Source organism: Magallana gigas, chromosome 1 (assembly GCF_963853765.1).
Source record: "Magallana gigas chromosome 1, xbMagGiga1.1, whole genome shotgun sequence".
NCBI lineage: Eukaryota > Metazoa > Mollusca > Bivalvia > Ostreida > Ostreidae > Magallana > Magallana gigas.
The window spans coordinates 16,197,585-16,212,900 of record NC_088853.1 but is presented as its reverse complement, the minus strand read 5'-3'; the positions used below and the strand labels follow the sequence as shown (position 1 = coordinate 16,212,900).

General features: G+C 32.3%; 1 protein-coding gene across 3 annotated transcripts in view; it reads right to left on the bottom strand.

The window, feature by feature from the left end:
- Positions 1-495: 495 nt before the first annotated feature.
- Positions 496-15,316, bottom strand: part of LOC105339334 (lithostathine) — an 82,841-nt gene continuing 68,020 nt past the window's right edge. For 2 of the 3 annotated variants that reach the window (XM_066084250.1, XM_066084259.1), the window contains exons 3-4: positions 8,744-8,831; positions 496-3,018 (exon numbers count right to left, since the gene is read on the bottom strand). In XM_066084250.1, coding sequence (XP_065940322.1) covers positions 2,783-3,018; positions 8,744-8,831 — 324 coding nt within the window. In that variant the 3' untranslated portion in view covers positions 496-2,782. Of the gene's footprint in view, positions 3,019-8,743; positions 8,832-9,205; positions 9,221-15,316 lie in introns of those variants that run through there. The other variant, XR_010713921.1, reaches the window with a different exon arrangement.

The following is a 15,316-nucleotide window of genomic DNA, read 5'->3' as shown; positions in this document are numbered from 1 at the left end:
AATTATACCCAGAAACAACCTCGGACTGACAGTCATATATTTTGTTATCCGATATTTTAAATTCTCCACCACTAATGTACTTGGATTTCGCTCAGTACGATAATTCAGTTAATTTGATCCTCGGGATCTTATTCGTCCTTGACAAGACACCTGGCGTTGCCTGTGCAAAGTTATATAACCCAGAATTATCTCCACCTCGACCTGGGGAGTAGCCCTTTACCCTGTACAAAAAGAAGAGACAAAAGACAGCTTTCAGTTGACTACTTCTTTTATTCAAAGTATTTTAATTATGAAACATTCGGATTAAATTCCACAATATAATATAATGCATAATTAATAACAGTAAACATTGATTACAAAAACTCTAAAAATAAATTATAACATTTACTTGAACCCTCTGAATCGTTTTTGTTAACTTTTATTAAAACCGTGCAAGTATCTTAATATGGTCTTATCTGTAAAGAAAGAGGAGGCAAAAGACAGCTTTTAGTTGACTACTTCTTTTATTCAAAGTATTTTAATTATGAAACATTCGGATTAAATTCCACAATATAATATAATGCATAATTAATAACAGTAAACATTGATTACAAAAACTCTAAAAATAAATTATAACATTTACTTGAACCCTCTGAATCGTTTTTGTTAACTTTTATTAAAACCGTGCAAGTATCTTAATATGGTCTTATCTGTAAAGAAAGAGGAGGCAAAAGACAGCTTCCAGTTGACTACTGGAGAGCTGATTTTCACGCACCTCCTTTTTATACGCACGGGCACTGTACCTCCAATCTCCGAAACTTTTAAGTACATGAGCTCAAGTCCATACTAATGTTCTGACACACCGTGGTCAGCCGTGGCATTTTATTTATAATTTCTGACCCGGCACAGACAGGTTCATCACTGGACTTAACTACCTACTTTTCTACGAATATAAACAATTATTCGTTATTTGTCTAGCCAATGCACTTTAACCAATTTCTGTAGTATTTCGTTATGATATGTATATAAAGAGGAGAATGAAAAAACAACTTCTTGATGACAACTCTTTTTCAATTCACTACATTTTCATACATCATATTTTAAAAATAAATACTAATGAATTACAAATTGTATTAATTCGCAAATTACAAAAAAAAAAAAAATTCATTGAATCATTAAATTTAAAAAATTCATTACAAAATCTCTGAAATCTGAATTTTGATTTAACCCCCTGGATTAATTTACTTCAACGTTGAAATGCGCGCAAGTGTATTTATTTTATATACCTGTGCATTAAATTAGGTGACAGTAAGATAGCTTCCAGATGACTACTGGAGAGACGTGTTTCATGCATCTCCATTTATCACCACGGGTTGTCACAACGCACTTTGAAAAATTACGAACTTTGAAAAAAAGAGAAAAGTGGGTTAAATTTGGGACCAAGTCAATGTACTTTGAAAAAGTGCTTTGATATCGTCAATATTAAGGCACTAAGAATTTTTTTTAGGTTTAGTCGAAATATTTGATACTTTTATATGCAATAAATGACTTTTATTTGGCCTTGTCTAACTCAATGGGATATATTAAAAAAAGAACTCAATGCATATTCAGCTAAATTGATAAACAATTTCTCGATTAGAATTATTGATTTTCTCTTCTCATTAGCTTACTTAGTTTGATATTTAACACATAAAGAACAACTGGAAAGATTTGAATTATTCAGATGTGATATAAATTGCATCGCTTAGCAACTGCATTTTCCTTTTGTTGTGTATGCAGCATCTGGACCATTTGGCTATCCTAGAAACAAAACTGATTTACATATATTGATTATGGAGATCATTGTATAACTTATTTCAACTGGCTTTAAGGTACCTCACTACACCTACACTTTTACTTTTTAAGACACGTCACAAGATGGCAATTTAAATGTTTTGTTAAACTGATTATGTCGTCCGTTTGGGTTGTATAACGTCAGTGGCTAAAGTATTGGGCTTCAGAACCGCAGATCATGAGTTCGAATCCAGCTGGACCTTTTGTTCATATTAACTGAATTAAATTTTTGAAAATGCAATTTTTTATCAAAAATTGCACAATTGTTTGCCTATTAGACTTAAATACTTCTTATCCATTATGATATCTATCATAATCAAGTAATTTTCTGCTGATCTGAGAAAATATTTCTCAGTGGAGTCAGCCACCTTAATCCATATGCTATTAAACAGACATGATGCGACAAAATGATACGTTACACTTTAGTTATAGTGGGAGGGATAACAAAAAAATGCATGTACTTATTCCCAAATAAACTATGCATTTTATTGTATGATAATGTCATTTCCTATCAGGCTATTTGCAAAAGATTCAAAGGATTACTGAAGATTTGAAAACAATAAATAAAAATCTGGTCAAAATGCGTGATATAAATACATGCAATATTATACAATTATTTTAAATGTTTAATTGACATATTGGGGAATTTTTAATTAACGTTGACTCCATTTTCGTGATATTCGTGGGTGGTCCTCTCTCATGCAATAGTTTTCTTCCTAAGACGGAAACAAATTGAGACTTCTCTTTCTAATCGAAACTGAAAAGCGTGACTTAAATGTCATTTTCTTTTTACAAATGTAATACAGCGGTTTGTCACACCCTCTGACATATTGGGGAATTTTTAATGAACGTTGACTCCATTTTTGTGATATTCGTGGGTTGTCCTCTTTCATGCAAGAGTTTTCTTCCTAAGACGGAAACAAATTTAGACTTATCTTTCTAATCGAAACTGAAAACCGTGACTTAAATTTCATTTTTTTTCACAAATGTAATATAGCAGTTTGTCACACCCTTTGTCATTCCATCTCCCATCTCTCCTTAATTGAATGCAGTTTTCAGTGGTTCGTCCAGTCGGTTCTTTAGGGGACCAGTTAGTAAAGCTTATTAGCGAGTTCGAATGGTCCCATAGATATCCTCCCTCTGTGCTTCTGTCGTTACCTCCTGTACATGCGTTGCAACTAAGGTAAATGTTGCTGTCACAACTGTCTGTCAAAGAAAGACACAACAGTTTCCATCATTGATTCATTTAGGAATATTTACATTACAAGTATGTTTCTTTATACTGTGTTTTAACCTTAGAATAGCAAGACAGTTTAATTTCTTTGTATTTCATCTTTCCTCATATGAACCTATAGCATAGTAAAAACGTTTATTGCTGTATATTTGCATATGCATTGTTCTTTCCCACTGTAAGTCCATAGGGATGGAAGTGCAATTATTTTTCTATAATCGCAATTGCTCCGTCTGTATACTATGACGTCATTAAGGTGTAACGTTATATATACTTTTCCATGACGTTATATATTTAAACCACTTAAGAAATGAACTCAATGTCTACCCAAGTTATACTCGTATAACCTGGGTTGGGGCAATTTACGCTTTATAATACGCGAAGCGGATTATAAAAAAGCGTAAATTGCTCCAACCCAGGTTATACGAGTATAACTTGAGTAGACATTGAGTTCATTCCTTATAATTTAATTTTCTGGAATTTGCTGTACAAATTGAGTCCGTTTTACTTTTAAAAATGATATAAATCTGTTCAAAATTCAAACGTAACGTCAAGTGAATTAGTACGTTGGTGCATTGTGACGTGTCTTGTGACGTGCAAACCAGGTTATACAAATTTAACTAAATTTTTCTATCCAATCAAATGCCGCGTTACAACCAGAATTAAATTATTATACGATACTTCATGTGTTTTTCTCCAACTACATAAAATTGATGTATTTAATATTAAAACCTGTCTTATAATAACATTTTAAAAGATTTACTGTTATAACATATCATTGATTCTGTTAACAAATCTATGTGAATTAAAATACATTACAGTCTGAATGTTTATTTTTGATGCAATAGCTCACTGTCAAGGTCTAGGCTAATACAGGGCATTTGCGAGTGGTAAAATGCAAATATAAGTAATAAACAACGATTATTTAGTGAACAGGGCGTTATGAATAGCAACTGCTCTGCTGGCATATTTTCCATGATGCGCTAGCGCGCATCATGGAATATGCCAACAGAGCAATTGCTATTCATAACGCCATGTTCACTAAATAACGTTGTTTATTTCTTAAATATTTACATTTACATATGTTATTCCTTATATAAGCCTATAAAATAGCAAAGACGTTAAATAATTTTCTGAAATTTTTAATGACATCACAATGACTACTGCACTCGCTGATTCTTTGACATAAACACACGTTTATAATTAATAATTCTAGGCAGTTTGCCTTTCTCATAAGTAAATAAAGTTATGAACAGCAATGCTAAAAAGTTCACCGAGATATGAACTTCATTGGTAAATCATATCTTTTGAAAAACCCTTCCGGTTTCACAGGAATTAATCACGTGACTAAACAAGTTCATATTCCAACTTACTTGATAACAGGATGTTCATTGCTTATTTCAGCTTTTTGAATTAAGAAATAAACAGCAATTTAAAATGGTCACCGGGACATGAAGTCGGTTGGTCACATGATCGAATCCTATGAAGCACGAAGGGCTCCTCAGAAGGTTTGACCACGTACCAACCAACTTCATATCCAGCTGAACGTTTTAATATTGCTGTTTATTACTTATGTTTACGTTTGAAAAAGACAAATCGTTCAGAATTATTAAAGTTACCGAGATTTTATGTTTAAAATAATACAAGCGAAAAGCGATAAGCGCGTGCTATGATCATTGTGACGTCACGAAAAAGTTCATTCAAGAAATAAACAGCCATTTAAAAAGTTCACCGGGATATGAACTTGGTTAGTCACGTGATCGAATCCTGTGAAGCCCGAAGGGTTTCTTAAAAGCTTTGATCACGTACCAACCAAGTTCACATCCCGGTGAACTTTTTAACATTGCTGTTTATTACTTATATTTACGTTTGAAATAGACAAATCGCGCAGAACTATTAAAACCGAGATTTTATGTTTACAAAAACACAAGCGACAAGCGATAAGCGCGTGCTATGATAATTGTGACCTCACGAAAAAGTTCATTATAGCATTGAATCATGATTTTTTGAAGTATAAAGTCTCATAACTGCAGCGGTGTGTGCATACAAATTGAGTAAGGCGCGTTAGCGCGTTATGGAAATTTGTATGCAAGCATCGCTGCAGTTATGAGACTGTATACTTAAAAACAAACATGATTTAATGCTTATATTTACATCATTTTAACTTCATGCCTTGTCTGAAAATGAGATTTATACCTTAAAATTCCTATCTTATCCTAAGGGTAAGTTTATGATAATGGAAGAGCCACAGTAACAGCTGCAAGCGTGAACTTTGATTTTCGCTTATGACGTTGCAGTTAACAGCGTTCAACGTTTGTGACGTCATAATAAAACTCGTTTTTTTAACCTTTGAGTACCCTGTGTCCATTACAGTGTTATAACTGCCGTAGCTTTCAACACACTATATTTACATTCCACATATTTTATGCTTGTAAAGTGTGTCATAAATAAAAAAAAATGAATAAATAATAGAGTTTTTAAGACACTATAAGAGTTGGGAATGATGAAATCTAGTTCAAACAGTTTGGAACACACCTTAACAAACGTAAGCCTATGAAAACGTATCTCAGCTGTATCCGTACAATGACACATGCCACTGAATCTTTGACTTGTAATCCATTTTGAAGACAGGCCAATTTTTGTTTAGGTCCAAATTCGAAGAATATTTACCTCCGTGTTATGATATTTGACAAAAATACGAAATATACAATTTCTACTACACAATATTTTAGAAAGAAAGCCGGGCGTCTGCTTGCTTGTAAGACGCCATTTTGTTTGCAACCTGAGGCGGATCAAATGTTTATCCACACGCACCTGCGGTCTAAATCAGAGGCGTTGCTAATAACTTTCACAAACATTATTTCTTTTACTAGACACACTTAAACTAATATTTCAAAAGCTTTTAATTTTAATCATTTGTCCCAAGAGATGTGAAGCACATGTTCCCCCGTTTGTGTGCATGTGGCTGCAGGGACATTTAATACAATATTGCTTATGATATGATTGAATTGCGTTTATGATATAATTTTCTATGTTATATTCTTACATTTTATCTTATATTAATAGATTCTTTTAAAAGTTTGACCTTTTTACAGATTAATTACTGGTTTAACGAAAATATATGAGCGGCAATGATTGGTACTCGAACTTCCGGTAAATCGAAGGTTGGACAGGGTTTAATTTTAGCCATAAGTAAGTCGATATTGATGAAAATATAATAAAAATTATTCCTCAAATTATATTAATGATCAGTGCAGAGATTCGCCTAGAAATTTTTTATGTGACAGCTTACATGAAAAGAGTAATAGAGGTAAATTGTGTATTTTTTGGCAATAATTGGTACTTGCACGTTAGCAATTGCAACTTAAGAAATTCCTGGGCCTTTCCGACAGAGCTCGAAAAAAACACCGCGGGCGACATTATCCGACACTCGAGTTTGTACTCCTATGATGTCATAAATATAAACAAATGAAACCCTCATATAACGTTAAAAGCAGGAGTATGCACCGAGTTTACTTATTTTACAGCTGACTATCTTGTTTTTTTTTTAATCAAATCAGGTCATCAGTACTAAGCAAATAATTCCTGGGGGTATTAATCTTATCTCACCGAACAATGTTAACGAGATGCTTCTCGAAAACTTCTTAAAACAATTGTTTTATTTCACATCTAGCGCGTTACTTAATGAACAGAGCCAATTCATTGACAAATATCTCATAAAACCAGGATTTATTTTTATTAAAGGTATATGTGGTGTATTTTTTGTGAATAACAATAACATGATCTGATTATTTGCTTCACTACTTTATTTGAGGATAGGGCTATAAGTGTATACGTCAATCGAATAACAAAGATACAAGAAATAAAGAAAAATTATTATTTTACTTGCCACTAAAAAATTCAAATGATTTAATTAATCCCGCCTTAAAGGTCTTACCCTAGGAAATAGCCAATTGTAGTTCCATATATATTGCGACAATTTCGTTTCTTTCTTCCTTTTTTTGGCACCTTATTTTAGGCCTATAGTATTTTAATGGAGCCATTTTTTTTTAGATGCGCATGATGCAACTTCCTGGATGGTGCTGAGCCTGTTTGTCAACATGTGGAACCCACGTGTACTTGAGGATAGGTATGTTTACTCTCAATTATCTCTCTTAAAAGCCGCATAAGGCGTTATTTTTCTGATCTAAAATTTTTCTTGAAGCATTTAACTAAAATTTCTCTTTCATGAATTATATGCTGAAAGTATAGTTAATTAATTAACTGAATTAAAGCTATATAGTAACATATAATGAAATTAATTCCTTGTGCAATCGCGTGATACCTTAAATGGGTTACGTGACACACATATCCACAACAATGGCGACGACGAGAAAAATGGGTAGACCGTTAGGTTTGACACATTTGGCAAGGAAAGAAAAGAGGGACAGATTGAGAAGGATAGGAACAAAGGGAAGATTGCCATCGGAGACCATGTAGATACATGTAGACGTAATAGGAATTAATGCCGAATTAAAAATAAGTTTCCATCGTGAAGTTGTAGAGTTTTGCTAGTCAGGTTCGTGTTCTTTGTGTTCCGTGTCGTTTTAAACCACAATTGTATTTTCGGCAAGAGGAAATTTTGAATAAAAAATAAATAAACACTCTGAGTACATGCATCCCTCAGGGAGAAAGGTAATTTACTCCGTTTACATGTACCTTGTTGTTGACGCTAAAAATAGTCTTCCACCTTTATTTCACATAATTAATAATTTATATCCTTCTACATTATTTAAATGAATATCGGAATTATAATCTTCCAAGTATCATCTGATATAAGATATATCTAATTTCAGACATGAAAAACGTGATTCTTATTTGTAAACAAACAGTTCTTCCATCGTATTTTCAATGGTGGCGTTTCCCGCACTCTTACGCAGTGGCGTTATAAATGGCGGATCACATTAATATTCATTAGAAGTGAAGATAAGAAACATGATGTATAATTTTACAATTTTGCAATTTTTACCTCTCCAAATATTTTTTAAAGCTATTTTATTTAGATATTGTAAATTTTAAAAAATCTTAACTGGTGAATGTATTTCAGTTATGATGTACTTTAATCCACATTAATATCGACAGATGTTCCATACCACCTTGATTATTAATAATACTTTAATAGTCTGTCCCAAGATGTATATGCTGTACATTTGGACGATCTTGCATAACAATACGAAATGAAACTCAAAAATATCAAGAATTTAATATTCAATTGAACTATTGCTGAAAATAATGAAAAATATTGATACGGAAGTCTTTGAATATGATAGAGTGATTCGGTCGGGCGTGATCAAATCTTTGATCAAATTTTGATCACGTCTGACCGTATTTCATCACCTCATTATACACAAAGAATTGTTTCTTAATGATATAATTTATACACCTGTATAATCCATGCTGAAAGTCTATAACTGTTGATATAATGAAAGGTGGCCGATCCCGCAAATAGTGTCACTCATAAAATGAGTTGAGCAACGTCAATTTTATAACAATATTAAAGGCAAACCACGCAACCCAAAAATGACGCAAACACGCAAAATGTATATATTCATTTCAAAATACATATAATCGTCTATAATAACCAAAATCACCGAATAAAAATAGTTATCAACCCCCCCCCCCACCCCTCCATCTTAGAGATATCAAACAAATAACAATTACCTTTCATGAGAAATGAAGCAGCCAGCCAATCGGATTCCTCTTTACTGTTGATCTCCACAAGGTAAGAGCACAGCTTCTGACACTCCAACTGTTATAATATAATCATAAGTACTAGTATTATTTTAGAAATAAATGTAAAAAAAGAAGACAAAAAATGAATGATATTACTAAACCTGAAGATTAGTTTTCCACCTGATAACCAATGTGTACAACGTATTTAACTCTGTACTATAAGTGTTATTTTTATCAGAATCTCATAGGCCCAAGCTATACTGCTTTTATTTTTTTTCTATGCTCATGCAAGTTTAGATATGCACAATTAATTACATTAATGTGTTGGCTGATTTGCTTTAAATAAGATATATTTAACAACAACGAAACAACAAAAAATACATAATAACAAAAAAAAAAAACAAACATTATTTTAATCAAACATTTTGTTAGTCTTCCTTTTCAAATTACCTTGGCTACTTCCCATTTTTTTCTACATGATAATAATAATGTCCCATGTACGTCCAGTTCAAATCTGTAATGAATTACCATTAACATCTAAATCTGCACTGATAAGCTGTACAGCTTAAAGTTAATAAAGAACTGAACTGAAAAGCAAAATTTAAATATTTAACAATTACGGTAAGTATCAAACTTGTAAATAGGTAATTAATAACCATGGACACTAATTTGAAATTATAAATCGTGAATTAATTACTCTCATTTAAAAATGTTTTGCATATGATCATGGTAAAAAAAATCAAACCAAATATGATATTGCTAAATCTTAATCAAAGGCTCACTTAAATCAGTTTGTCTTTTACTAAATTTTAATCTAGAGGAAAAATTGTCACATGGCAGAATAATTGTTCATGTAACATTATTTTTACTGTACATTGAATTTTTCTCTTAATCAAATTGTTCTCGTTTTTAACTAAATGGAACGTTCGTAGTGAATCGACTTTTTTACCTTACCGGTAACATTGATATATAAACAATTTAAAAATCTGTGTTAAAAGGTAGAACCATTTTAACAAGAGCTTGGACTTTGGGTAGTTGTGCCAAATAGCAATGTGACGTAAGCCTGTTTATTTCATTACTAGCCACTCAGCCATGGCTTTTTGAAATCAGCAAGATTTGTCTGGATTTTGAGCTAAGACTACGCAATCCGTGCATATTTCGCTTGAAACAGCGTCATTTTTAACTTGTTTTGACACAAGGAATAGATAGCTACGTCCTATACTGAAAGTCCAAGGTCTTGTTAAGATAGTTCTCATTTAGTTTAGTTGAATGAAACCGCCGGCCAAATTACAGAACAAGTTTTGATATAAATTTATTTCTTACCTTTCCGGAAACGGAGTACTTCGTCATTTTTCGGACTCAAAACCTGATACGAGTAGCCTGGCTTGTTTACGCAATGGACTGCGTTGCACTGTTTGTTTGTTTTGTTGAATAGAAACTCTGTGCAATAGCTATCTTCTGTGCACAGCGTTCCGCATTGCAAAATACTAAAATCTGGATAAGACACCGTTAATGGGTAGTTAGGCGCCTCGATGTCCACTACAGAGTAAGAAACACTTCTCTGCTTACAGAAAACTTCAAGAAATAGAGTGACGAAAACATAATGCGATGTTTGGAACATGTTTTTTCGGCGTGTCCCTTTACCGTCTGTTTTTGAACAAGTCGTTGCTTTAATTTTTCACTTTAAAAACCGAGATCGATTTCTAGATATATGATAATATATAATCTCTATTTCATCAACAAGTCCAACCAATATGTTAATATGTCCCAATCGTGACCGGTATGTATGAATGAATTTTAAAGTATGAAAATTAACATTAGAAAAAGAGGTTTGGGGCAAAACGAGTCTCTTTGAAACAACAATTTTATGCAGCTTAATTGGTTGCTTTGTTTTTTTTCTGTCCACGAAATACAGTCGGGTTTATAAATTATTTAGATGACTCAGCTTCAGATATCTATGAATTACAATGTATTGAAGGAATCAATCATTCTTTGCATTGTCATGAGATATTTTTGCATGATCAAATCCAACAAAGCCCGAAGTATTGCAAATTTCGTTTTTGTTTGACTTTAAATCCCCTGTTACACTGTCACTATTTATGCAGCAATTGCCCAAGAATTGCTAAAAGTTAAAAACCGCCAATATTTGCCATGTCAGTCTTTCAATTATTCTACAGGCGGTACTTTTTCGAATCTAGTACAACTTTACTACGATGTCCGCTCGACCATATACGATGTTTGTGCGATAACAGGATGAATTGTGGTGATTCATGTACGAATTTCGATGATTAAGCAACGAACACTTTGAGATCTTCCTACGAGCAGATAAGATGGAGACGATTTTTAATCGATACTCTTGCGAATGAGTACGAAACTGTACGATTGATACACGATATTTCCACGAATAGTTACGAGTTTTTACGAATATGTAACTGCATAGTGTGTTTATTTGTAAAGTGATCATTATACAAATCAATAATTGCAATTTTGCAAAAAATAAAAAAAAACTTTCTTGGAAATATTTTATTTTAATTTCACAACAGAAGATTATGCAGAGTAATAGTATAAATATAATAATATAAATAGTAATAATATAAACAGTTGCAATATGTTTGACATTGAGAGATTAGAACAAGTTCAATTAAGTGCTGCAAGGATTGTTACTGGTTTACCCATTTTAGCATCTACAGACTCTCTTTACACAGAAACTGGCTGGGAACCTCTGGTCAGTCGACGAAATAAGGCTAAATTAATAACCATGTTTAAAATTCACACAAATCAAGTACCTGACTACTTGAGCCACATTATTCCTCCTGTAACAAAAAATGTCTCAATATATCACACAAGAAATAGCGAAAATTATAGTGTTCCAATCAGCAGATTAGAACTTTACAAAAAATCTTTTGTACCTGACACCATTTGGAAATGGAATTCTCTCAAATTAGAAGTTAGGGAAGCAACGTCTCTCAACATTTTCAAGAAAAACATTACTGAAAGTATTAATTCCTCAACCTCCAAAATATTTTTCATTTGGTAAACGCACTATTAATATTTTACATAGTAAGTTCAGACACAACTGTATTTTGAACTATGATCTGTATAGAAGAAACATTATTGAATCACTCAATTGTATTTGTGGTCAGAAGGCAAATGTTTATCACTCTTTCTTTGTATGCAAGAATTATGTAAATGCAAGAAACAGTCTTTTTGAATTACTTTTTAATAGGCTAGAAGAAACAATTTTGATTAACTCACATTTGCTTCTTTGGTGTAGTGACAATTTGTCTTACAATACAAACTGCTTTATTTTTTCAGCAGTTCAAAAGTTCATTAAAGAGTCTGGAAGATTTAATGATTAAATTCCTTTTTGCCTTTGCTTTTTATACTGTATATTAACGTTATCTACTATATATTTGTAATTACTTTGTAAATGCATGTCTATGAATATAATTATTATAAAATCAATAACTATAAGTAACATGAAATATTACTATGACAATTGTATATATTGTATGTATTATCATCAGTAAGTTGTAAGAACTTGTTTCCAATCCTTTTGTGTAATATATAATTTACACAATAAAATATGTTCAAATCAGAGTAATATTCCCATAAATTATATATAAAAAAATGAAAACAAGTACACGTAGATGTAAAATTGTGGGTTAATATTACCAACGAAAACCACATTGTGACAATGTTTGCAACTGTGACTAAAATTGTTAGATAATAATTTGCTGACGGACGTTTATCAATTGTTGTAGTTATAAACGAACACGAAGATCGTTCGTGAGATTGTTATAGTTCATGAATGGTTTAATAATCATGAAAGCGGCAGCAGTAATGTTTGATTTATTCCATGAATAAAATTATCAATGAAAAACAAAAATCGTTATTTTTAAGAATGAAATAATTACAAGTATATATAATATTTCGAAAGACGAGATTCTGTAAGTAACTAACATAGTCACTGGACGATGTACTTGGTGATCAAAAGAAGAATACTATTACGAAACACTGACTAGGCTCGTATTTTCGTACTAACTCGTAATTCACTCGCAGAACTCTCGTATTGCAATCGCCCCCGATCGCCTGTTTTCGTGTTGTATTCGCATCAATTCGAACTACATTCCCATTCACTATGAGGACATTCGGGGAGGATTTGAGAAACAATCGCATGAACTCGAAAAAATACTCAGGGTAGATCTTAGAATATTCGTAGCAACGTGAGTACTACGAGGTTTCGGGAGTTTCTTAAGAAAGTTGAAGATTTATTGCGACTATATATGCACAAGTACAGAGCGCGAGTGTCGTGCAAAAGTCTACGAATACCGTGCACAAAACATTTACTGCATTTGCCGATTTGCAACGACTATTTCTACGATGAACCCCGAATAAGTGCGGTTATTGAATTTGTACACTATCGTAGCTCAAAATCGTGACAGTGTGGCAGGGACCTAATGAGAGAGAGAGAGAGAGCGAGAGAGAGAGAGAGAGAGAGAGAGAGAATCATTGACTGAGGTAGTTAGTACTGTTAGTTTATTGCATCAATCAAATGTCGGGCAACATATATAATTATTCTCAAACCATATATTTGGTTAAAAGAACTAATGTATATACTGTAACTGTTTGGCTAAAATTTTGTTTTCATTGTGCATCAATGATTTAGAAAATTACCTTGTTGAAAAAAAATACTGCTGGTATGCTAAGTTTTCTCCACATCAATAGAAAATGAATTATGTACGTGTATAAATATAAAATTGCTTGTATATATTACAAATATGTATAAAGGAGATAAATCACTTATCAAGATGAATGGCACAGTGTCTGACTTTTTCTCTTGTACTGTTGGAGTCCGCCAAAGAGAATTTATCAGAGTTTGAACGTTATTGAAAAGAGTGGAAATGAAATCTTAATATAGATAAAACAAAAGTATTGATTTTTTCCAAAAGACCTATGTGTAAAAGAGTTTTTTTTATGTTCACAACAGAGTTTTAGAAATTGTCAAAGAATGTAAAAACCTTGGAATTATATTTTCAAGATCTGGGGCCCGTTTCACAAAGCATACTTAGGACTAAGTTATATCTTAGGAAAGAACTTTTTCCTGAGTTCACTGCCTATCCGTTTCACTATTTCAGTCTTACCTTATGAAATTCCTAAGTTATTTCTTAACTTTAAGACAGGTAAATCGATGTCATAGGAACAAACTTACCATGGCGACTGTTTATGTTTTTTATTGAAATGAATTATACGCATATTAAAGTTGAACAGAAATACTAGAATTCACGTATCATTAAGACATTTTTCTCTTTACTTCTAAACTTAATACTTTAGAACTATAAAAACGTACATATATTTCTTAATTAATTTCTTTGGTGAAGACTTTAAATTTTTTTATAAATTATCTGGTCGCACGCGCAGATGGATAGCGGGTATATTTAAAACTAGTGCACTGATGGTAAGTGAATTATTCATGCCCGAGAATCACCGACATTTTAAACAGATACTCAATTACAGAATGACTGGCTGATTTGTCCTATCCCTCCGCGAAATAAACATTTTGTTACGGGAGAAATTTTAGATGTTTTCTGTAAGGAGGTGGTGTTCATTTGATTTTTGTTCGTGGAGGAGAGAAGATTGAGGGGGTAGGAGTAACCTGGAAGTGGATCAGGAATGTCGACGCCAAATTAAATCCTCCATGGGAATGCTCTTTCATTCAGAATAGTTGCATTTTATCCTCGCTTCTTCTAGCTCTGAATCTCAGACGAGATACATTTATTTGTGATGCTTTCTTTTACATGAAGTAAAAAATAACAACACATTTATATATCAACCATTACAAAAAAAACCACGAATTACATTAATTACATTAATTAAACTTAGTCTAAAAGTTCCACATCTTACCATTGCAAATCCTTATGTCACTTCATGTGATTATTGTCTTCCGTAAGTAATATACCGTATGATACAGTAAATATCCAAATAATACATGTTTACAAGATAAAGTAATATATGAATATGTAGCAATAAACAAAAAAAGATGCTACGATCAATGCATTCTCTCTCATATTCCAAAAATACCGTTTATAAAGAATTTGCGGGTTTATTACGTAATTCTTATTTACTCGTGTATGCATGTGAAGGTAAACTAATATACAAAATTTTAGTACATGCACGTAGACACTATACTACATGTATTTACACTCTTTTTACACATTTTACTTTTTCTAAGAAGTTTCTAGGCGAGCAAGAGAATGAGTTTTTACATTCACTTATATTTAGTTTACATTCGTGTCATATTGAAAAGAACTTACGTGAGCGGTATTAATTTACAATTAATAATACGATATGATAGTGGCTTACAATGTACCTTAATATAAGACTAAGTCAACTGCTTTACGCTAAGAAAGTTTTGTGAAACAACTATGACAAATCTTAGTAACTTCCTAAGTTATAACTTGGGCATATCTTAAGTGCTATCTTAGGAAACATCTTAGGAAATCTTTGTGAAACGGGCTCTTTTTTAAAAGCCAAAAAACATTTATGTGGCTAATATAAACA